We start from the raw sequence: 25,400 nt of genomic DNA, 5'->3' as shown, positions 1-25,400 counted from the left end.
TCGCAACCGCACCGGTCCCCGCCGATCATCGGCCCGGTGCAGTTTAATTTCAACGCGTCCCAAGCTCCGGAAAACCGATTTGTGTCCTTTATTTTCTGCTGAGCCACGAACGAACGTTAGATCGATTACCAGGGGGTGCGAAAAGGGAAGCACCACCACGCCGCGTCACGAGCTATCCCCTTAAGCTTTTCACTGGTAATTACGTTAATAACTTCAACGGCCGCAAAATTTATGGACGCGGTCGAAGGATAGATCTCTCTCTCTCTCTCTCTCTCTCTCTCTCTCTCTCTCTCCTTCGCGTTTCACTGTTCCTCGCGAGAAAGTGAAAAGATCGAGGGTGGGTGGTACTAATTCGAGCAGGACGGTGTCTTAACGAAGCCATTCGCGGTGATATTAATTCGTTCGGTCATATTTAATTGGACGGTCTGCGCGAATTCCTCCAATTTGTCACGATTTATTAACGATTTTCCAATTCGCCCGGGGAAAATAAAACGATTCCAGTTCAGAGCTCGACTGAGTTACTCGGATGTTGTAATTGTTGCTTCCGCTCTCGTTCCTTTCGAACGTTTTAATAGATTCCCGGTTTACAATTCTTTAGCCTAACTCTCGTTCTACGGAATATTAATGATAGACACACCACTCTGAAACCTTAGCCGAGAAACTTTACTAAGGTGGACGATAATTACTATAAACAATTATATTCCTCTCGTATTAAATACTTTGGGAGAATTGTTTACAAGCAGAGGGAAAGGCTTTCCTCGGATCTGAGTTTGTATCTGCCGTCGTCTGACAAACCGCAACTGCTTATTATGTTAAAGAATATAATAAGCTGCATACAAATCTCGTTTCTGGCAAGACTTTGAAAGATCTCAATGTTATTTTACTCGGTCTTTTCTCTTTCTCTGTCTTTTCGTTCCTCTACGCGACGCTGGACCAAGACAGTTCAGGTTTATACGGCCTTCGAAGGCGGGATTATTTTATTCTATGCTGATTACATTCTGCCGTTTGATTGTGATCTTATGAAGAAAACGAGCAATCGACCGTGCTATTCGTTCCCTGGCTTTTCCCTGGATATTCTTTCTTATGAAAGAAACGATTGTGTCTACGAGTTGAATAACTCTGGGTAAAGTTGCTATGTCCGATATCATTGGATAATAAAAATGCCTTGGGCAAGTTCCCGTGAAAAGTAATACGGTGACAAATAAGATACGTAGAAGCGGAAATCTCATTGTACATTTACGAACGTAAGGTGCCGAAGAAGCTATCAAGGAGGGGAATAAACCAATGATTGGGCGAGGTATTAAATGAAGGATGATTTTTTGTTGAGAAACTTCGCAGACTGTTAGAGTGTCTTGACGTAATTTTGTTACGTAATTTGTGCATGCAACTCCTGTAAAAACTATGAGCGAGCACTTTCGTTTTTATTCTCGATATTTTTCCATCGATCCACTGATATGTTATTAACAGTTTGCAGCAGCGTAACTGGACCGAAATATCGCTCATCTTTAAGTGCGTTTCAATATTTAAATGCCTGGTTTTAATCGCGATACTCGACTCTCTTAGCGATCGATATTTTATTCGAAAAAGATTCCATTCAGAATCCATGATTACTACTCTATGTGTGTGATAAAAATGTCTCTCAAGTTCTCGAATTAAACACGTTTTTATTTCAAGGTTTCTAGACACAGATAATACGAAGATAAAACGTTGAGCCTGTTAAACAGCGCTTTATTGGGAAATACAATAAAAACACAATTAATATCGATGTTTACATAGAATGAAGAATCATAGTTCTCGAAAATGTCTCTATGTACACTAGATAAAACAAACAAAAATATTATATATCTTTGACAAATTTGTCAAGTACATACGAATTTTAAATATGATTTTTCTACGACATAAAGACGCAATGGAGAACCGTCTGTTGCACGTAGAAACTGAAATTTCTCAAAAAGTGGAGATACGATATTCCCGGAGCCTATATCTTTCCTGATGAATATAACAGCAGCGGATGGCAAGAAACGAGAGATGTACCTAAGCCATGGTAAGTCGTTGACTATCGCGATTTTGGTATTTTCCACGAAACATCCGTCGTTAGTACGCAGAACGGTGGCTCGTCTATGAGGATAATGGGGGAAGCAAAGTTCCACGGTGCGAAGGATCGCGACAAAGATGAAGGGCGTTGGGGTTTAAAGGAAAGCTTGACTGCCGAACGACTAATAAGATTACCTTCCGCCTAATCATTCTCGCTACCGTGAACGCCATCCAACGTTCTCACTCTCTCTCTCTTTCTCTCTCTCCTCTCTCTCTCCTATTCCTCCACCTCCGTCGCCATGCTTGTATTCACGACGGATAATTTTCCGAGGCGACACCTAATTATCGAGGAATTCTGTGGCAACCGTGTCTACAGGCTTCCGCGTAAACGCACGTTTTGGAGACAGACAGACGGATAAGTGGAAGGATAAACGGATGGATTAACTGCAAGCTCGTGCCACGATGGAAACTTTTGTACAGTCAGCTAAGCAGATGGAGCTTTCCACCGCGAACACAAGTTCCGCGGCAACGTACGAGGATGATGGTTATGGTTCACGGGTAGAGAAAGTAGACGGTGTTGCGTCGGGGATCAATTTTCCGTGAAATTCCTTTTCCTTGGAAGCGAATCGTTTACACTGGAAGTTTCGACGTTTCAAAATACCTTATCTTTCGATCACGATCTTATTATTTCTTTGCTTTCGTTTATTTAGCAGATACGTGTTACAGGCGAAATTTTGATTCCAATTAGAACAACTTTGTGTAGCAGGTAAATCAACAGTTTGTTCGAACTGCACCTTTAAAAATAACTAAGATTTTATTAGCTTTTGTCTATAGCTGGCTTTCCTATTAGTTATACCTATTAGTAGAAAAGTTTTGTTCGAAAAAAAGGTTCAGACTTCTGAAGTTTTGAATTAATTTCAGCAAAACGGCAATCTCCTTTTTGCTCGAAGCGAATGTATTCTACGTTCGCGGTATTTTTCGAACTTGGTATAAAAATTTAAGGATGTATCAAAGAAGATTCGATTACTATTTATAATCAATTTATGACGAAATCTATAGTTAGATGTAAGTATTATAATGTACTGTTATATATATTGCCTATATTGTTATATAAGCCTATATTGTACTGTTATACCACTATAAAGAAAATTAGAAAAATCTTGAAAACTGTTCAAAACGATTATTGACGTATGTGCATACAGTTACTCAAATGATCCGTAACTTACTATTAGAAGAGAAGAATTTCCTACTTTCAGATTTCGAGCTATACTCACAGCACATATACGTGTACCTCATTAGTAGTCTATGTGGAGGATATTTGACCGTTAGCAATTCTTAAAAACTGTATAGGATACATGCATATGTACCGTTAGTGGCGAAAGGGTTATACGACCTGGCTATTCATCCATCTTTACACACACGAATTCCATAGGCATTCACGTTGCTGCGTTCGCTATAACTATTCTTATTAAATCCTGACATTGAGACGAGTTTCACGGTATCTTATCTATAGATGATAGTTTTCTACACCTGTTGATAGTACAATAGATAAATCTGTTTGTCATCTTCAGAAGTTTCAAAAGATCGAAAATCTCCGTCGGCTATTTATAACACACACTGTATTCCACGTTAAGTACTACGATGATTGGATTGGAACGAAGAATACTTTGTCTTTGTAAAGAAATTTGACTAATAAATGCGCCGAGCAGACTGTCAATTCTCCTAATTAAGATAGGATCGAGTTAACTTAACTTCTAAAATTTGTAAAAATTTTTATATAACTGAATTAATTTTTTGGCCAGGAACAGAATTTATAGTACGGCTATGTGCAAACTCTTTGTACTCTGTGTTATGAAATTTTAAAGCTATACCTACCCTATATTACGAAACTTTGAATTAATTGAACGCAGGAAGCGGTAACTTTAGTTTTGCACGGAATATAGTGGAAAAGTATATTCGGTAGTTTTTATATAATAGAAAAATTATGTTTCCAGTAACAGAACTTCGAGCTTCTGTATAATGAAATTTTGAATTAATTGAACAATAAGGAACGGCAGTCCCGTTTTTATTTCAAGCAAGAAAAATATACTCTACGTTCGTAACATTCTTCAAAGTTGAGATATTCAGGAAGAAGCCTTTGGGAAATTGATGAAAGTGATTTCCAGGAGCATAGGTCGATATCCATTTCCTTTGGCAGAGAAGAGGGAAAGATAAAGTAGAAGGACATAAAAAACCAGCATCTTAGTCAGGAAGCAAAGACACGATGGAAGAGAAGCAGAGAAATAGCAGGCCGTTAGGGTAACGATAAGTAATATCCCCGAAAAAAGTTCCAGACGGCAGAGTAGAATTTCTAAATTCGATATCCACTATCAACTTTCATCTTTGACAGTTTTATCAAACGCGAATTTTATTAAATCGTTCGCTGGTCAACGAGAAAGAGAGAGAGAAAGAGAGAGAGAGAGAGAAAGAGAGAGAGAGCAGCTTATCACGTTGCATGACGTATACACTGAAGAAGAACTTGCTAAACCGTTAAGAAGAGGAAGATTGTGGCGCAAATTTTATATACGGCCAGATTCCCGTGTATTCGAGAGCGTACTTGTGTCTACTCGAGAGCACACTCACACGTGGAAATCCATTTTTCATTACCCCATGTGTATTGTGTGACACATGATCAAGGTCCTTGGCGTTCACACGCCATGTGACGAGACTCGTTGGAAAATTCGTTGACTGTAAGCGAGAAAATCGTGATAATATCTATAAACGAGGTAAAGCGTGTATGAAGGCAATTTACAGTTCTCTTACGCCAGAGATTGGAGTTTAAAAACAGAAAACGTCTAACTGTGAGTTTGATATCTCCGTGTATCGCATTTAACCATTAAATTGCGCAAAATTTTAGAGTATCTGTAAAATCTATTAAGAAGTAGAATATATGCGACTGCTTATACTTTTGTATACACAAGAAGTGGATATTTAATCGCAGTTAATTGAATTAGATTAAATGAAATAAAATAAAAATTGACCGTTTCACGTGCAACAACTCGATACAGTAATTCGAACTATCGTGTCATTGGTAAAACTCGCCTTACGCTACTGAACGTTACCATTTCTTTCGAGTGAAAAGCGTTAATCGACGCGACGCTGTCGTCTAATTGCGCAATTAATCAAACACGACTCCACTCGATCAATTTTATCGAAAGTGTAACAGAACTTTCCCGTTTTCCTATGGCTGGTTTCTATCGTACGTTACAACGAGGAGAAACCAAGCTGGGTGTTGTGAGCCAACCTGGCGAGACCAGTGCACGATCTCCAGATCGATACTCGATTGGACGCTTACCTTGTAGATCTCATCTACGAGTCTAGTGAGTTCTTCGGTTTCCATGTTATACCCCTTCGATGTCTGAAAGCTGCACTTTAAACCGACTTCACGAGATGCTCATATTTTTCCGTCCTTCCGAAACCGGATCTCACGTAGCCGCTCCACTTTCGCGCAGTCGATCGTTCGGGATCGGAAATCGATAAATTTCCTCCTAATTCGTCTCTGTTCGTCGGCCGGACCTGTAACCAAAAAAAAAGAAAAAAAGAGAGGGTGAGGTTCGTTTAACGATGCATACTGCCTTCGGCGTTTATTGGCTATCCCACCTAGTTGAAACTCGACAACGACGCACTTTGCTCGAACGATAAGAGCTTTTAATTCGTTGTTACTCGAGTTACGCTTTTGTAATCGATAAGAGCGATAGTTTCGCGCTAGTTTCCATATTGAATTCTAATATAGTGGGACCTTCGTTACACGGACACTAGCCAAACGATTTAGTATTCATACAATGTCCTGCTATGTAAACGTTCTATTGTTAGAAGAGTATATTTACTTCCTTAGCCTGGAATGAATTTGAAATTACGTGTGTAACGGATTTAAGCCAGTTATATTAGAGAAGCTGGACAATGTTCTCTCCGCTAAACGAACGTATGAAAATAAATTATTTGTTTCTTGAAAATCGAGCAATGATCGTGTACCAGTAGAACGAAATTGATAGATTGATAAAAATTGGAACCGTTCCTTTTTAATTTCCGAGAGGCTGGTGTCCTTTAATTGTGTAAGACGAAATGTTAAACAATTATTTCCGCGATTACGTGGCGTCAGTGTGACAGCCGAGACAATGCGACCGAGCGTTGTAAAATTTGAACAACTCCGTACAGGTACGTGCATTATGCAAATTTGTGAAATCTGTAAATTATAACGCAGAAAGAGGAGACGGCGGCGATTCGAGGAGATACTTTGTATTCAAATTAATATAAAGAGGCTTAACAAAGTCGAAACAGTTGCCAAGCATGCTAATGTATCATGCTGATACAGCGCTAAGTGAATTTAACTGCTATTCGTCGGGGGAGGTTCGTACGGGCAACGAAATTGCACGAATTATCTCTGGAACAGTACAGTCAGGCCTGGTGCAATAATTCACAAGTAACCGGCGCATTTAGAATAACAATTTACAAAATCTTGAGTGGCAAATTCAACGATACTTTTATGTTAATGTTCACGCATTAAAATTCCTATCGCGCGATCCGAAGGACTTCCAGCATCTCGTCCTGCGTGCTTAATGAAACAGAATGCTAAGAACGCCTATTCTCTGGCAAATTCCCTTTTTCTTGTCGAAACAAACTACGCTCAACTTCGCCTCTTTCTTAATAAAAAACTCCTTTCTTTCCTTTAACGATTGTGTTTACCGTGATGTGTTTAGGTAGGTAATTAACGTCGTTGCTCGATGTTTTCACACGTTGCTTTGGTTCTTTTAATACTAGAAGAAAAAATATTCGTCTATGATTATTTTTCAATGCTTGGTAACAGGGTTTCCTTACAAAGATAATTTATCAACTAATTGTAGATTCGTGATACAGAAATAGTTCTTGTATAATTTTATAAGTTACAAACCAAGTGAGTAATATCATTAATGTATCTTACAATTATGACTGGTCGCTGTGATAAATTTTCCAGGATAATAAATTTTGAAATGTGATTTTCAAATTAAATTGGAAACTTTACCAATTTACTTTATCAATGTACTTATCACTACTAATTTGTGACTCGTCTTGTATCGCATATCGTAACCTGAAACTCATGACTTCTAAAACTTCGCCAATAACATTAATTCAATTATGCGATAGGGTGCAAGAATTCATATCTCAAAGTTGAAATAAAACTATCTCTTTGCACTCAGTTCTCGAATGGAACACCTCTAACGAGCAATTAACGACCAAGACGTCGGGAGCAAATTTCTCCATGCGAACCGCTACACATTAACGCGATTCTCATGGAAAAAAGACTACGCGATTCTAGTAACTAAATGGCGAATATTCATGCATTTATGAGATATTCAAAGATGCAAAAATGCGCAGAATGCACGCGATATGCAGAAATATATAAGATATCAAAATTATAATACTTGTTATAACATTTAGCAGATGAAACAAATTTTTATTTAGATGCTATCTCTATCGTTGCGCTCATAAAAATATGAATTTACATACAGATCGGCAGTCTACCTGTTGAAGTAATTACTTCTAGGAAAACTCTACATCTTTTTCTTTTGTATACCCGTGACCTGGACACCGTCGTTACGAAGAAAATAGAATTTAGTGAAGAAAAAAGATTAAGAAAAGAAGAGGTCCATATTATTGTGTCCTCGAATATGAATGTTATTTTGGGTTACAAGGTCTACAAACAAAAGAGCTACAAGTAGATTGTTATTGACGTTTCCTGTAACTTTCAGCTAGAGTTACACACCAAGGTTAATTTTTTGGTAATGTCCTTTACAATAAATCTATCATATTCTATTGTAATGTAACACTGCTAGAGTGAGGATCTGGATCAGCATTTACTATATCTGTACTTATACTTATACTTGCTTCAATATATATTTCTATTACAAATTCATCCACGCGTTCCTCTATCAGATAACCTCAACGCTACCAATAACTAGACTACGAACGTTTATTTGCTTCTTTAGAAATTACAGTTCAAAAGTCAACAAAAAATACGTAACATGCCTAAGTGCATAAAATGTCTAAAGTAGAGTACTTGTTATAACATCTAGTAGATGAAATAAATTTTCATTTTGATTTTATTTCTTCAGTTATGTCGATAAAAGTTTGAATTTGCGTAAATATCCACAGTCTGCTAATAATCGTTCCGCGCAACTAAGGACTGACACTTGCACTTGAATCGCGCGAGCCAGTGGCCGCAGAAATCTGGAAACTTTTCCATTCAAGATAGCAGGGAAGGGAAATATGGGTGCGCATGCACAGTTGTACATGGGCTCCTCGATCCATCAGCGGTTCGCATTACTCATAGGTGGAAGGAGAGGTCACGTTTTCCAGGGTACTTTCATTCTGCAAGGACACCCAGTATATACATGTGTGTTTGCCGTAAACGCGTAGAGGGAGAGCAGGCCGGAAAAAGCGGCATAACTTGGCCGTTTTATTTCTCGAGCGTGTGCTTAGCGTGTGTCCACATAGCCACGCTTAAGGTGTCACGGATCGGCGATCGAGAGTTTTCTCGCTTGGTTTTCAACCTGATTCGAGAGCAGTTCCACATCGAGAAATCGTGAAAGCACGCGGCCCCAATTGTACGCCAATCATGATGAAAATTGACCGATCTCTTCCCCATGTTTCTTTATCTTCTCTTCTCCTTTCTTTCGCCAATCGTGCGTTTGCTCTTCTCCAGCAAACGAGGTTGAATAGGATTTTGACTTATATTTTGACTGCACCAAAAATTCTAACGAATAGGCTGCAACTTCGTATCTTTATAAATACAATTGAAGAACTATTTCAGTATAAGGTCGATGATCGTGATGATCTCTAGATCGGAGCGTTAAAAATATGTACGAAAATAGCTCGATTTCGGATCTTTCGTAACTATTTCGGTTCTAAGACAAGAGACCTCCTTTCTTTTCTATTCTATAATAATCTTTCGACATTTTACGCCGCAGTAAAAAAGCTAACCGCCCTATTGCAATATATCGGAGAAGTATTCTCCGAAAGCAACTATGCCACGGTTAATTTTTCACGTCAACGTCGCGATACTGATAAGGAATGGATCGATTAGTTAAAAAGCTCGGCTTAGTAGGACACGAAAGTCTGAAGGAAACATATCATAGTCAGCTGTTACTAGTCGCAGCTTTATAAATTTGAGGTTGTTAGATTAATCTCTCCTGGGATTAAGATATTAAAAGCCAATCCTTCTTAGTACTTTTTTTTTTCTTCATGTTGTTTCTTCGTTGTGTCGCTTTAACCTCTTTATCTAGTTTTTCTTTATCACGGAATGTAATCGAGTTAATTTACTTAATGTAATTAACTTAAACCGACGGCTGAAGTATACAAATTATATTAAACAATCCAAAATGAAAGTTATATAAAAGCCCACACGATATAGAAAAACAAGACTTTGTCCATTTTCCTTTGTAAAATAAATTCCTAAAAATCCACCATAGGAAATCTATAAAATTTCTGTGACAAATTATAAATTGGTCGTTTTGATCACTCTGCTTGGTTTCGTTCTATAAAAGAGCTTATACTACAATACAGAATGGAAAGAGGCATTGATATTAATGCTTGTACATGTGTTTCCGTAAAATCTCATTGTTCTTCAAAAAAGAGGAACGAAGGATCACTGTTACTACCTGATTACGATCGCAACAGGCAAACTCAATCGTTCTGTTTGAAAATATCGCAATTGCACGACTGCCATGGTCGCAAAGTGAATTTTGCAGTAACTTTCCAAACGTAGCGATACTCTCTAAAAGCTTTCAAGTGAATTAAATTCTCTCGAAACGTTTACGATAAAATGTTTCCCTTTAATCTCTCTAATCACATGTGCTAGGCTGGTTCCACGCATGCTACAAAACTTTGGGAATTTCATTCGATACACTCGTTGCCCTGGTGTTTTTCTCATACCAGACACTCGGTAAACTTGATATATTTCATTCAACACGCTTGTTCCTCCAAAAGAGAAACTCCCTTCTCTGTCATAACTTCTGTATTACTATTAAAAAAGCGTTAACATGCCTTTACAACTTCATTCTAATAACTCATTATAATGATTATGTTTACTGCTCGTATATCAAACAGAGTCATAAAACTGATAAAATAATACAACATAATTTGTTAGTTATATAAGACAGCTCTCTAGATTTCGTTGCTATCAAGGAAGGAAAGAAAGACAAACTGTAAAGATTTACTATCCAGCAATGAATCTCTCCTGTTTTATAGTCAGCCCGTGCCATAAATCCACCAGCATTGTTCTCCACATTTAAATGTAGATCCGTACGGAACGGAAATTGAAGATATAAGCGGATACAGAATAGAATCGAAGAAATTGAAGAAGTTTTCAAGCGAGGGAGACGAGTTTGCTTATCGATTAACCAAGATACAAGAAAGTCACGCGCCACAGGAAGAAAATCGAACGAGTAGATATCCTCTTGGAAACCACTCTAACAGTCAAAGATTTTCAGTCAAACTTTACCGCAACTTTTTTACTCGGATGCGCGTGCTCGCTATACTGTGTTACAGATAAGTGTATCTTTTCCAAACCTAACTGTCGAATAATATAGCGCATGAATTGTACTAAGATTCGCATGAAATTAATATTTTTTTTCCATCATCTTTTCTTTTAAAATATATGGTACAAACTGTCCATTCATGTATTGGCCTGTAGTATCGAATAACACGATTTTCAGTTACATGGAAAACATGAATTGTACGAATTTTAGCTCGCATAGCATGGTTTTGTATAACACGGAACTAATTAATCCAATTATTCGAGGGTCACTTGTATGTGTCCATAAGTTCTTCTCTTCTATTTGTCTACTTTTTTTATCGTATATTTTTACGTTTCTGTTCCAGATTTTTCAAATTTGTTTTTTGGGAATTTTTTAATGGAAAAATTTACAATGAAACAGTAGAGATCCTAAAAAAAGGTAAGACCAGAAGATTTAGTGTATTGCTGGTATTCAAGTAAATTTAACAGGTGATCTTTAACATTTTGGAGCTTCTTCATGCTGTAAAATTATTGCACGAATCTTTGGTAATTCATTGCACTATAATACTTTAAATTTAAAACTAGAATATTTTAAATACGAAATTCCTTCTACACAATTTTTGCCACAGTGAATCCTTAAAAAAATATATTTTCCGAGCATTCGATCCAAACGAACGCATCGAATGCTCATTTACATATTTACTTCGCTACAAAAGTTCACTAGCAAATACACGTGTGTCGGAGTTTCAAACGATCAAACTTCTCCAGTTTATTCTGCGAATAGAAACAAGGAAAATACGTTCTATAAACATAGGTGTGCAAACGCTTTAAAAAAAAGTTACGCAAGAAATATGAAAACCAATCAATTCTAGTTAGGTCTTTATGTTTCCGTTTCAAAACGTTGTTCACCGTTCCGAATACGCGCTTGATATCTTTGGCAGATTGAGTTTGACACTCTCCGAATTTGCCGCTTGTTTCTGCTGCTTCAGATCATCGAATGCATCACGAATCATCCTTTGTATCAATTCTTGCGCGATACGCTATCGCTTTAATTGTTCCCCATAGATAAAAGTCTAACAATATAAGATCTGGTGATCTCGCAAACCAAACAATGCCCGACCAATTCATCACTCGTGATAATATTCGTTTATTGCCTTTAGGTTTCATGTTTTGATACTTTCATGACTCTTTTATAAAGCGTTTACAGATCTACGTTTACATAACGTTATTTCCTTGTTTTTACTCGTAGAATAAACAGACGAAGTTTGATCGTTTAAAACTGAAACACCCTGCATATTCGTTTCTGTAGACCCATTAGTTGGATCACTCTCATTAATTTGTTACACTGCGATATCGAATAAATCTAAATGTTAAATTCCTCTCGCTCGATATTTATCACCCGTACAACGAACTGCCTAAAAATAATGTCCCTCGAGCATTCAACCCACGCGAAAACATTCAGACAGAATATCATCGCGCACTTTCTTCGTTACGAACTACATCACGTCGTTACGTCACGAATCAGAAGTCCACGAATGAATATACGATGTATTTATTAGAGCGGTCGACAACCCATATCTTCTCAAATCAACGGCCTGCTCTCACTTTTCCAGAAGCGTTCCCCGGCTGCATGAATTTCTCTTCTCGCTTCTCGTTTCGTAATGTTAAATAACCAATATCTTTCTCCTCGCCGGTGCCTACTCGCGCATAGGCGGCTGCAAGAATGCAGTCGCGAGAGGAAAGCGCGTTCGAACGCAATATACCTCGGCTAACGTAGCCTTCTGTCTCTAGCCGATCGTTCCAAACAGCTGCTCGATACGAATTAACTATACGCGCAACCAACAACGTGCTCCGGCCATGTATAATTTTATGGAAATGAATGAATCAAACGTCTGTCCTTTTACTGGCTCGTTTCTGTCATTTTTCTTTGGCTATCTAAATAAGCTGGCCGTGACGGAAATGCATACTTTCACGGCTTAGTGGTCGTTGAGAATTATTCCACGTTGCATTGACTTTGCAACTTGTACGCTCGACAACCTGTAATTATTGAAATTTCCACGAATTGATTTACGGTAGCGTACGTCGGTGTTTAGATGGAATTACATTACACATTAATGAATTCTAATTGCAAGACGCTACAATGATCTAATTAACAGAATGACGGTTACAATGGGATAGAAAATCTATCGCCTGCATCACGACGGAAAGAAATCTTCGTAGCTTGGTTTCTAGCTGAAATACAGGGAATTCGCGAGTTTTATGACTTAATTGCGACGAGTGAAAGGAATTATGCAATGGCAGTGGTTTCCGTAGGCAAACAGCTCCAGGGATCGTACAGACAATGCGACAGAGAATTTCTACGCGTCGCGGGGTCCAAATGACATCAACCGCATCTGTATCCTTTACATTCCATTGGCTTGTAATTCCTGCGGCATTTATAGAATGTAAAACCTGTTGGTCGGGCGGCGTGCACCTGTGTGCCCCTACACGTTTTCCAACACGCTACCGTTAAGAAGTGTTCGTACGCTTTTGACCGATCTGCAGTAAGAATACAAGAACGTCGATAAAGTGGGTAAACTAATATTAATTGCAACTAACTTGGCTGTCCTCGAAATTCTTTTTATTTCCTGTTTCATTTAAGCTTCAACCGAGAGAAAGATTTTTAATGTTTCAGAGAAATCATTGTTGTACAATTGAAACGAAGAATCATTAATAAGAATCCTTTCGTGTTTGCCACAAATACGAGAAATTTTCTAACAACAGAGAAACACTTACAATTCGGCGAAAAATGACCCAAGGCATTATTTATCTTCCGCGTACATCGTGGGGAACTAATTATAAGTTGAAAAAAGAATGAGAATATTAAAAAGATTGAGATTTCCGCGCGCGAATTAAACGAAGAAAAGGATCGTACAGGGTGTGTAAAACGAATTGAATGGCGCGACGAAAAAAACTTGAGCGGAAATTAGCGGAATCGGTCGGGAAACGTTCTCGGAAACTGGCGGGATTGTTCGCATGAATTTTTCGACAGTTCCACGCGGAGCGTTATAAACGCGGCAAATTAACGGACGGAAGAGAAACTGTTTCCCGTTGATTGAAAGATACAAATAAAACCTGTAAAATCCAGCGACCGGGCTAAACACCGAAGGGAAGTCGAGCCACGAGGAATCCGGTTACGCTCGAAATTAATTATAGCGAAGCGCGAATTCGACGAAAATCTGCCGCGAACGCGAAAGTTCACCGTTGAATTTGCCCACGCGTGAAACAAGAAAAACTGAGATACCGTGAAAAAGCCGAGCGTTCCCGAATTAAATATTCCCGCGTAGGAATTCCCGGGAATTTTCGGCTCTGTCCGCAAGAGGAATGGTCGCCATTAATAAATACCAATACCAATTTGCCTAAGGCAGAGAAGAGAATCGGGGAGCGCAAGAAGAGGAACGTCCAATAAATTTCGTAGCAGGGAAAACCGATTTCCGTATCAGTAGTGGCGCGCAGCTAGGTGATACTTTGTGCGAGAAGCCAGATAAAACACACTTCTTTTTCCGTGAGAAAGGCGTAGCTGCTGGAATTCGGGACAAATTCCTGGCCTGGCTGGTGCTTTTGCCAGGCCGCTGCTTCTTTCGCGATATAGAAAATGGATAGATGGTCGAGGCAGAAGTATGGGACGAAATAAAATAAAATTAGAGAAAGACGCGATGACCGGCTGACTTTTTATCGGACTTTAGCCACTGCAGAAAAAGGGAGGAAAAAGAAAATATCGAGGGCGGAGGTGAAAAAATGCGAAAGGTGCGCCCGTCGGAGAATTATCGAGATTTGTTCGTGAGGTCGCATTCAAATCGAGCCGACGTTGGAATGTCGTCCTGCCTCTTCTGTCGTAACAGTTATAAAACGGTCCTGATATCCTGCAGGCAGTAACGCACGTTGCGTGTATACGGTTTCACCGACGAGCATGCACCTGCGACCGGTCGCGTGTGGGCGTACCGTTCGAAGTTCAACGAGTTCACGTGGAACCTTCCGATAACATCGATTGTCGATTATACTGCAGTTCGAGATTTGAAAGTAGCGCACTTTTCAAGTTTTGTGTTATGTCTGCTGTATATGTTGTCCAATACTGCGTGGATATTAATTATACGAATATCTAGGAGCCATGAAAAGAAATGTAACGGAATTACATGTACAATGGCTCGTGAAAGTATTCGAACATTTGTAAATATCTATGGCAAAAGATCGATAGACCGCTTTTTTAGATTTTTATGCGAATTCATATTTTCATGGATACGATTGGGAGAATAGACAGATGTTTGATTTATTTGTCACGTATTATAACGAGTATATTTTATGTGTCTTTGCGTGTTATTTGCATTTGCATATGCAATTTTTTATCGCGAAATTTCTCGTAATCGTAGGCAGTAGCTTTACAGTAGTAAATGCTTTTTTTCATTAACAACGACAGTCTCGGAGAGATAAATCGTGCTTCAAAAACTAGTAGAAAATTATTCAAACATCCAAGAATTTTCATTTCGTTTGATATCATAGACTATTAAGAACACCGTTTAAAAATAAACGCGAGATTTATTCGAAACGTTTAACGATCACAAGTTTGGAAAAAGTATCTACACAGTGCAATCTGAAAGTTCAAGTGAAAGTTTCCCTTGTCAACTGTGCCGCAGACAAAGGAAAAGAATAAAAAAAGAGCCTAACTCGCCGCGTGTAATAAATTACAAAGTTTGGGAACGTCGATGCGCGAGAAAGGAAGGAAACGGTTTCACGAGAGAAAAGTTGAGTGATACGCGGCACAAAAGAATGTTGTCGACCGCAATCAGTGCCATGTCTCCGTACTCGAAAGAGGAATCGATAACGTGGTTTCATTTAAAGGGTACATTATCATTCGCTCTGGAGGACGCGAAAGCGTCACGAATATTGTCACGGAGGAAAGATCAGAAGAAATGAGAGAGAAAACGGAGAATCGATGGAAAATAGAGTCGCGGGGTTGGAAACGGCGACGGGGAGGGAAAAAGTAAACTGCAACAGAGAGTTTCTGTTAAAACAATAAAGTTACGCGATTCTTGCCAGGGGTTCGTCGTTTATTGCTTGCTTGTTATATTTCAACAAAAAGAAAGGGAAAGAATGAGAAGAGGCGAGCAAGGTATTGTAGCGATATTCGTAGGGAAACACGATCGTGAAACGTTTGCAATCGCGATTCACGCGCACGTACGTAATACGCAAAAATATATGATACGTGACAATTACGTGTGACTACGAATTATCGTCTACATACAAAATGAAATCGGACAGGATAGCGCTCGAAAGTTTCTGACCGAAGTAAACTGTTTTCCGTGACGATACATTTTACGATTGTCGATACCTTGACATTATTTCATTGGCCATCGTGTTTTTTATAAGCATTTCTATTAAATACTCTTTCCTTTAGATAGATTTATTAGAATCTTTATCGTCAGTTTCATTCATTATGAGGTAATATTAAACTATAAAGAAATAATGAGTTCGAGTAGTTGAAGAGGACATTTATTTTAGCGAAATATACTACTTTCTTCGTATATATTTGTGTTATTTAGAAATGTTACATTTTTTAATCCAACGTGATTATCCATTAGGTTGTCCCGAAAGTTTCTTTCGTTTTATAAGGAATTAATAAACACAGAACATTTTTTGTTTTATATTGTTTTATCAAATTATATTTCAATATAATTATTTTCTCATAAAACGAAAGAAACTATTTCGAAAGAGGACACAAAACTTGGGCTGTGCAAGCTTTCACAGTGTTTGAAATTCATAGAACAATCGTGGATGTTACTCAGAGGCGAAGTTTTCGTAGAAAACCACGTGCAATTTTCTTGGGCGCGAATTTCTTTTTTGTACACCATCAGGTCCAAGACTCTTTGCACCAGCCGCAAACTGTATGCATTTCTCTGGCATCGTGCCGTAATGAAATGAAGAAACTAACAGTAAGTGGCGAGCGCTGTAAAGTTCCGCGAAAGCTTTTAATTAGGATTACACATTATCTCAAACTCGCGTTGCGCGCACGTACTCGTACCAAGCAGCTATTTCAATTACACCACCGAACAACTCCGTGGAAATGAAACTCTTTCGAGTTAATTTCAGATACGAACACAATTACGATCAGAATTGTTCGTATTTTTCGTTCGAACGTTACACGTGTCGTTCTTTCACTCTCTATACTCGTTGCATTCGAAAAATGACGGAACAAGTTTCGGGAACGCATTCGCTTTTTATAAAATTCGAGTAATTTTTTCGGCTAAAATTGAGACATTGCTGGAACTTTCAACCCATATCCGTGGCACTCGATCGATGAGAATTTTTCATCGGCTTACCATCTGTATAAATTTTTGTTTTCAGTACAGATGCAGAATTTTCCAACGACGAGATATCGTATCTAGGTAAAAGCGGCGATTTTAACGCGAGCATAACAGTAAACGCAGTATGATTTATGCCTGCCAACGTATGACATAAATTCACAACTGATCCGTGCCCGAGTGCGACTCGTACAGTCAATATCGGCTTAAAAAAGGAAAATATTTTCGATTACTGCTCCTTTGAATTCTTTCACTCTGTCCGGGTCTCGTCCCTGTCGATGCTCATTTAAACTCATTGAAACGAGTCACGTGCCAAAATAAACGTCATCGAGAACCATCCGACCGAAGAATCGAACAAATTTGACTACGTTCTACTTTATATTCATCCTATATACATAACAATGCACCTGTCGCTTGGAACGTTAATGAATTCTTCATTGAACGTAATTTTCCATCAAGTTTTACAAAAATAGAAAAATGACTAAAACTCAAACGTGTAAATTAATTTTTGTCCGCCTTCTTGGAATATCATCCGAATTTTATAGGCTTTATTGGCCTATTTCGAATTGGAAATATTTCTAAAATTATGCGTCAAACTTCTCTTCTGACCGATGAAATTGTGAAACAATGAAACGGAGGCGATCAGAAGGAAAACGAGACGCGAGTAGAGAAACGCGAAATCGATCAATTTGCCTCCTTATTATTCGTCGATTAGAAAGAAAGCGGTATTAAGGCGGAAAAATTACGATCGCAGAGCGATAAAACAAGCCGCGCAATGAGAACGAATATTCGCTCTGATTAAGGAAGGAAATTACGATCGCGGGAAGATAAAATGGGTCGAGATGAGAACGAATGCGACTTGGAATGGGAGGAAATTGTTCTTTAGCTCTTTGAGATACAAAGCTCGACGCGGGTCTGATATGAAAACTACCGATAGCCTTGTTCATCCGGCAGAAAAATTGCGTTCGATCATTTACTTTCAATATACTATCGATCAAATTAACACGGAATAACAAGATTGTTTCCCCTACTCTCTTTTAAATATACTTCACAGATAAGGCCGTTTCATAGATAATTACGAAAGCAGATGTAAACGAAGAATATTATTGCCATTGTCGAAATGGCCGTGAGCGTAACGTAACACAGTTTTCTCGTTCACATTCAACAACTTTTCCACCGGAATAATCTTATCTCGCATCTACATAAATTTCCTCAGGTATAGCTAAGTACGTAAATTACTCTCTTTCTTTTTTTCTCTGTCTCTCGAATGGAAGTGTAGATGTACACTGATGCATTCTTCTTCTTTTTTCCGGATATATTAACCGTGAATCGCAAACGGAATGCTAATTATAAGACAAGGGATAAAATGGTGCCGATTATCGTTCCTTGATCGGTCATTCGAGACGCGAACGCTCATTTCAGCGACGTAGGCATGGTACTTTAAACAAAAGCCACCCGTTTGCTATCTTATTATCAGCCTCTGGTTCTTCACTTTCTTTCCGCTAATTGAAACTTCCCTAATTGTCAGCGAGATTCCCTGGAAGTATCGTTCGCTCGATCTTCTCGGTCGCGTTTGTTATCTACCGAAAAGGAATTGATCTTTGTTGGCGATTGACCGTGATCTTCGCTACAAAAAAGCTCCTTCTAATGAAAAATTTCTCCAAGATAAATTCGAGCTCGAAAGATGGCTTGGCCGGAGTTTAAATTTATAATAGGAGTCAAGTTAAACACGATATTTTCCGCGGTTAAAGAGAAAAGGAATACGTGAATAATTTAATTTTGACGTACTTCATTCGCTGATGGAACCGAGTACAAGTTTCCGGTTTTAGCGAAACTTCACTCGACCATAAGTTTTCATTCCATGTAGCGGTGCGCGAATCGTCGGCTTTTTTTTTCAGTTTCACAGGGATGAAAATTTATTTGCCAACTTCCTTATGCTCGAACGCGGAATAAGGCTACTCTGTCGCGTTAATTTTTGCAAACGCGAGTGAACCGCGTATAGTCATTAAACACGTAACGTATAAGGCATTTAAAAAATGTGGATATAACTTCTTATGTCAAAATAAAAAAGATTTATAGAAACATATCCAATATTCTGTACTAAAACTATCTAGCTAAAAACGATTTCTTTGTTTTAATAGCCTCACTGTTCGTATCGCAATCTTTTAACTTATTAACACATAAAAGTTGCACTAAAACTTTTGTCCAATGTTTTTGAAACAACTGGTAGCCTCGTCGGGAATAAACTAGGAAAAATTTGGTTTCCGGTGACTCGTTTGGCGGCGAGATTCATAAACTACTGTGAAACCTCTGACCGAAATAAAAAGTGTAAGCGGTAGGTTACAGGAGAAATCCCGAAACGGAAGTTTGACTAAGGCCGACAAGAGGTGCAGGTGTACGGTTTTAAGTTGAAAGTGATCGCTTCAAAGGGAATCTTCCAACGTCTATGTGATAATTTTCCCGTTAGGACGTCGTAAGTTAAAACGACTCTACTTATAGTAGAACGTAATATTCGCGTAACGGTTTATTTGCATAATCGAAAAAAGAAAGCAGCGAGGGGAAGCCTTCAAAAGACGCTTCTAAATAGGGAACGCAATCTCCTGTCGGTTGCTTCGAATGCTACGTTATTAACGCGCCATCTTATGGCTGGCTACAACACATTCTTAAGATTGAGAAAATACCAGGCGTCCTACCTTTGTAGCTGCACTTCGAATTTCTACTTATAATTCAAGATCATTCGTGGAATAAGCTTTAATTAAATCGCGTTTCTCTCTTTCTGCGCGAAATTAGAAGCTTGTCCCTCTGTTTATTAAGAGAAGATCGTGTTCGTATGGTCACTGTTTAAGCTGAACGAGGATATCACACAGATTGTTAGGAAATAAGAATTTGCAATTTTAGAGCTAGAACGGAACGTTTTTGTTTAGAAAATAACTTTTTTACATTTCTTTTCGTTTTTTCTATTTTTATTTTCGTGCAGCAGCATTTCAACTGAATTTAATTTGTTTGTAGTTTAGACTTTATTTTTTATTTTTTTCCTAATTTATACCCTGTACAATATTGTCGCAATAAATTTCGTTAGAAATCGATGAGAGCTTCTCACGCGCGTTAACGGATCATTAAGGTGCACAATTTGGGTTTCATATCGAATCGATGAAAATGAGGAGGTAATATTTTAAGCGACAGCCTGCAGTAAGCTATAACTATTTATCGACTATTAATCATTTAATATTCGTAATTAATTCTACCTTTGCTCTACCAATATCCGCTTTCTTTATTTTCTTGCACCTGAACGTCTAATTCTTTAAATAATTCTCCATGAACTTTTCGAAATTTTCCTATTTATCAAATAATCCTATTTCATCCTATTTTCTATTCGATAAAAGCAGTACTTTTAAACTAGATACGATGATTTTTGCAAAAAAAATAAGCGTATCTTGCGTTCAACACTTTGATTCAACTGAAATCGAGTTTCGACTACTGCGCCTTTCGATAAGAGCTACTTCTCGATTAGTAGGAAACACGAAAAGTTCGCGCGGAAATCCACTCGGTTGTTTCATTTTATCCCCTGTTATCGATCATTCCCGCTGAACTTACGTATGTCGTGTGTTTCCTCTTTGGACACGAAGAAAGATGAAAACTAAACATTTACTTTCGGAACACGAAAGGTAGATCCAACTTCTCCAAAATCTAAACGCGAGATTTATGAACTTATCGTTGCCAGTGTGTATTCGTAAAAATCTTCATTTATTACTCGGATTCGAGGATAATCTCGCTTGCGCAGTATCGATAAAAATTTTTAATCGCGATGCCAAGATAAAAGTAATTATAAAAAGAGGATGATATACAAACATATGGAGAATTTTTAATTTTAATCTAAAGAGATATAGAAAAATAATCCCTTAGGACTTTTGATTGTCAGATATTTTTATTCACTTACGAAGCTATTAATTGGAATTCTTTGTTTTAAACGGAGAGAGAATGTCCGAGTGATTTATTAAATTTTCCACTTCCCTTTATTTCGAAATTCAACATCAATATTTTTTTTTAAATCGTAAGCAACAACCTCGTGTCACACTGGAAACCTGTGCCTGTCGGTGAACTCACAAAATGGTCTGTTCCATTTTTTTCCCCCGAAAACACGTTGCATAGCCCCAAATTATTGGAGCGACGAGAAAACTAACTGACCGAACGCATATTGAACGCTACCAAACGTCAGCTCCAAAACAGAATTTATGTTCCTACAAAATGACAAATAATTCACAGCCAGCCCGGTCACATCGTGAAAAACCAGGCTCGTATTGAGACCATAATATAGGGTTTAATGTGAAAGAAGAATATATCTGTTTGTAAAACGGCGCATTGCGATCGAAAATGATGCTATTTTTCGTTCCAGTGGAATGGGAAATTGTACTGTCGCTTAGAACGAAATTAGGATTTCTTTCACGTTCTTATGGAGATTCGAAACGCACATAGAGACACCTGTTCGTATTAAACGACATCAAGTATCACGCTCAAGACAGTCTTACCTATCTTACAAAATATTTCAATCATATTTTAATAACGACATTTTCTATTTATTATTCTATTTATCTCGACATTCATATTAATTGCGATGAAGTGTTTTCATCGTTGCAAAACAACGGCGTTTCGCAAATCCGGAATTCAGAATTAGTCAAACCGATAACAAGAACCCAGAATTTTATTTATTGATCCGTCACTAAATAAATCCATCGCTAAAAATATAAAATGTGTTATGAACTCGTGAATCACCTAGTGTCATCATTTCCAAAGATACCATTTAATCAGCGATCGCTCTTCCCAATCAGATACGACGATTTCTAAAATTAATCACAAATGTGGTGTCACAGAGACGATTGATATTTAAAAAATTCAGAAAACAGCGATTTGTCTCAAAACACTTCAACTATATTAAAGTGAAGAAAAAGAAGCTTATATCAGAGGGAGAAAGATAAAAAGACGCACTACTGGTACTCACCTCAGCCGATGGGCCGAGCCGGGAACTTTCAAACGGAACTGGGAAAATTCGACGAAACAAGCACCAGTGATTGGAGAAAAAAGAAACACGTTCGTTTGCAACTGTCGCGACGATTGTCACGCAAAAAAAAACCGAGTTTGATCTAAGATCGACACACGAAACTAAGGCGGGAGCTTCTCGCGATTCAACCAGTTGGAGCAGTGAACAGATACAACACATACGGCACGAGGCGCGCGAAGCGACTGAGCCTCTTCCGAGCGGCGGAGTCGCTGCAGACCAGCCGACCTCTGCCGAATCGGACGAATGGATATCGTTCGTGCGAGATCGTAAGGATTCAGCGCGTCCACGTTGCAAAACCACGCTACTTTACGCGCCCGCGAAATAATCGTGCCACCGACGTTGACTAGTCAACATGGTTCCACGCGTCCACGCGCGACTTCTGTCAAACGATGCGATTGCTCGGCGTGAGTACTGTTAGCGACGTGCGACGTAAGTATCACCGTGTACCAAGAAAGATCAGATACCGAGGCGAGCCAAGCCATGGCACGTCCGCTGTCGCTGATAAGTCGCTGGATTAAATCTACGTATCGCGAGAATATTTAATAAATTTTAGGCGATTCTCTCGTAACACGTTAGGAATGCAGAGTAGAAGCTTGGTAAAATTTGATTTCGCAGGATTTAGTTGAAAGATTTTCGACTTTTTCGGTGATTCGTAACATGGAAAGGATATTTAGAAATGCTGAGCAGCAGAATACTTTGGCTGGTGGAAAAATCTGATTTCACAGGATTGAGTTAAAAGGTTCATAAGCTTCTGGCTGATGGAGGATGGCTTTTAAGGGCGGATGGATATTTAGGGATGTTGAAATTTCGAAAATTGTTGAGAAGCTTGATAACATTTGTTTCTATGGGACTGATTACGAGTTGAAGTTTCCGACGAGAAAATTTGAGATTCTCTTCAAAATTGGTATTGCCAAGGTGTCTGAGTAAGGTGTTGAATTTTAGATAAATCCAGGGTTTTGAGTAAGACATTGGAAAAGTTCGTGTTTTGAACATTAAGTTGATACAATAAGACAACTTGATAAAAGGATTCACGGTATTTACACGTAAAAAGCTACTGACAGAAAGAATTCGAACCAATTGATAAGCTATGATTGATGAAACGCGCTAATTTGCAATTTGAGATCCCAATAATTTGAGATTTTAGACAGTATATTATTATATACTATTATATATTGTTATATTGTAGCATATTATTATACCATAAATCTTAACAGCACGCTTTATCAGCGACAATTTATCAATCGATTCTTTTATCGAAGATGATATTTAAAAATCCTGAATAGTGCTTTGTCTAAAATCGAAGGAATTAAAGTATCCAAAGATATAGCAACGAGATAACTAATTTGATAAGAGGATTTGAGACATCTATACACAGAGATCTGAAATGAGCGAGACAACTAATAATTCTAATCCGTGCCGTTAAGATTCGTATATATTTATATAGATAAGATCGATATGATCGTTAGTAATGTTAAATATTACTTTGATAAAGTTTGCTTTCGAGAAATCGTGTCGTGATTATAACGAGGCACATAAATTAGGAAGTAACGATACGCGAAATGTTGTCGATATGACAAATTTAAGCTACTTTTAGGATCCAAAGCTTGGGAATGTGGGTATGATAATGCAAATAAAGCTGAACTTTGTTAAATTACTGTTATTTGATTAAAATATGTTTGTACAATTAATTGCACCGTATTTTGTGGACGAAGTTACGATTATTAATTTATAACGACAAGTAGAAATTAATGCAATAAACAAACACGTTCGCAAGAGATAGCAGTTTCAGAATGAAATATCTGTTTCAACATACGTATCGCCTCGATAACGGTAACTAGCACTCGTTTTTCAATTTGCCTTGAATTTATATTTTAAAAATTGCCTTTTCCGTGCTCGCGCCAACACACGTGCGCTAAATATCGATTATTCTCACATGAATATTTTCCCTGGCGATTCACAAGTGTCATCAGCATACACAACCGTGGAAATGAATACATTATTATTTATACAGGTCTCGTCCGTTGAAAAGAAAGTTTTCATGGGAAATCACTGGAAGTTTTAAAGACTGTCACGACTGTACTGGTTCTTCGGCGAAGGTTTACCAGCCACTTTTCTAATTACACAGCCAGCCCTCAATGACCACAGATGTCTTCAAGTTTATGGGGTCATGTCGAAAGGAGGACTCGATGGAATTCATCGGCTCTCATTGGAATGTGGTAAAGGCCGGAATGAAGGTCGAATAAGTCTCTCAACCGGTTGTCGCAATCTCCAGCTGGTCATGTTTCCAGTCTAATGGAGTTTGTAAGTGCATGCAAATCTTCGAACTGTGTTTTAAAGTGACGACAAATTTGAATAAAATCGCGTGACAAATACCTTAGAAAATGGATTAGCTAGATGGAACGTTTAAATGCTCTCTTTTCTTACTTTGAAACAGAAACAATCGCACTAATTGCAAAGTAAATTATCCTATTCATCAGGCAGTATGATTAGTATATGGAGTATTAGTATTAGTAGGAGTATGATGATCAAGGATTATACGAACCTTCTGATTTCAAAATTTGAAAATTTACTTGTTAAATTAGAAGTGCAGAGTTAGCGACAAAATTTCGAGTTTGAGAAAACTGTAGATGAAGCTAAACTTCAATATAGTGTATAAGTAGCCATATCTTTTGAAATTAACGAGAATGAATGTTTGATGAAATTTTAATGATATAACTCGGGAAACTTCTTATTTTCTCGAGGAGTTCTTAGTTTACTTATTATAAAATTATTAATTGGTGATACTAAGCAGATCGTTTTTTCCTGTTTTAAAACTCCTCAAAGGAGATTCCTTCGGACAATTATCGATTTCCCTTCGGGAACTTGTCAGTGTCTTTAACGTTAAAACTTCCTTATTTTATTGAGACGACGTCGAGAATACGCGATTATAAGTTTTAAACGAAAGTTTCACCGTGACTCCTGTCGAAATGCAGAAATCGAGGGCAATCTACGCCGGCATCGACCCACTTGCACTTAAAATTTATTACTCGCATCTGAACCCTATCATCCTCGATCTGTGAAATAGCTTTTCTTCTTTCTTGCGATCCTTATCTCCGTCTGTACCGGCTACGTCAGCATTTTCTGTCTGACAATCTTATTTATCTCAACACTACAGTTACACTTTGTCGCCGCAGTAGCAACACCGCAACGATTAATACGTATAATATCTTAAATTCAGTAAATATATAGCCTCCTCAGTCGAAACAATGCTTTGCACTCTTTGAAAAACTGTCGCTTTCAAAGTAAGAGAAGAAAGCTGTACTACATTTATTAAATTAAAATAGTTTTATTCTACTTGTTGCCATAACGAACATATACTGATAAATATAACAATAATATTTAACGGACTAACATTTTTAAAGTAAAATGAAAACAAATTACCAATCTAAAAATATCAGATGATAAT

At 38.0% G+C, this 25,400-nt stretch overlaps 1 protein-coding gene across 1 annotated transcript in view; it reads right to left on the bottom strand.

The window, feature by feature from the left end:
- LOC122574633 overlaps positions 1-22,230 on the bottom strand; it is a 164,651-nt gene extending 142,421 nt beyond the window's left edge. The window contains exons 1-2 of the mRNA XM_043742405.1: positions 21,896-22,230; positions 5,369-5,589 (exon numbers count right to left, since the gene is read on the bottom strand). Coding sequence (XP_043598340.1) covers positions 5,369-5,413 — 45 coding nt within the window. The 5' untranslated portion in view covers positions 5,414-5,589; positions 21,896-22,230. The remainder of the gene's footprint in view (positions 1-5,368; positions 5,590-21,895) is intronic.
- Positions 22,231-25,400: the final 3,170 nt, after the last annotated feature.

Source organism: Bombus pyrosoma, linkage group LG14 (assembly GCF_014825855.1).
Source record: "Bombus pyrosoma isolate SC7728 linkage group LG14, ASM1482585v1, whole genome shotgun sequence".
Classification (NCBI taxonomy): Eukaryota; Metazoa; Arthropoda; class Insecta; order Hymenoptera; family Apidae; genus Bombus; species Bombus pyrosoma.
Note: the sequence above shows the minus strand (reverse complement) of the source record. Positions and strands in the feature narration are given on the sequence as shown.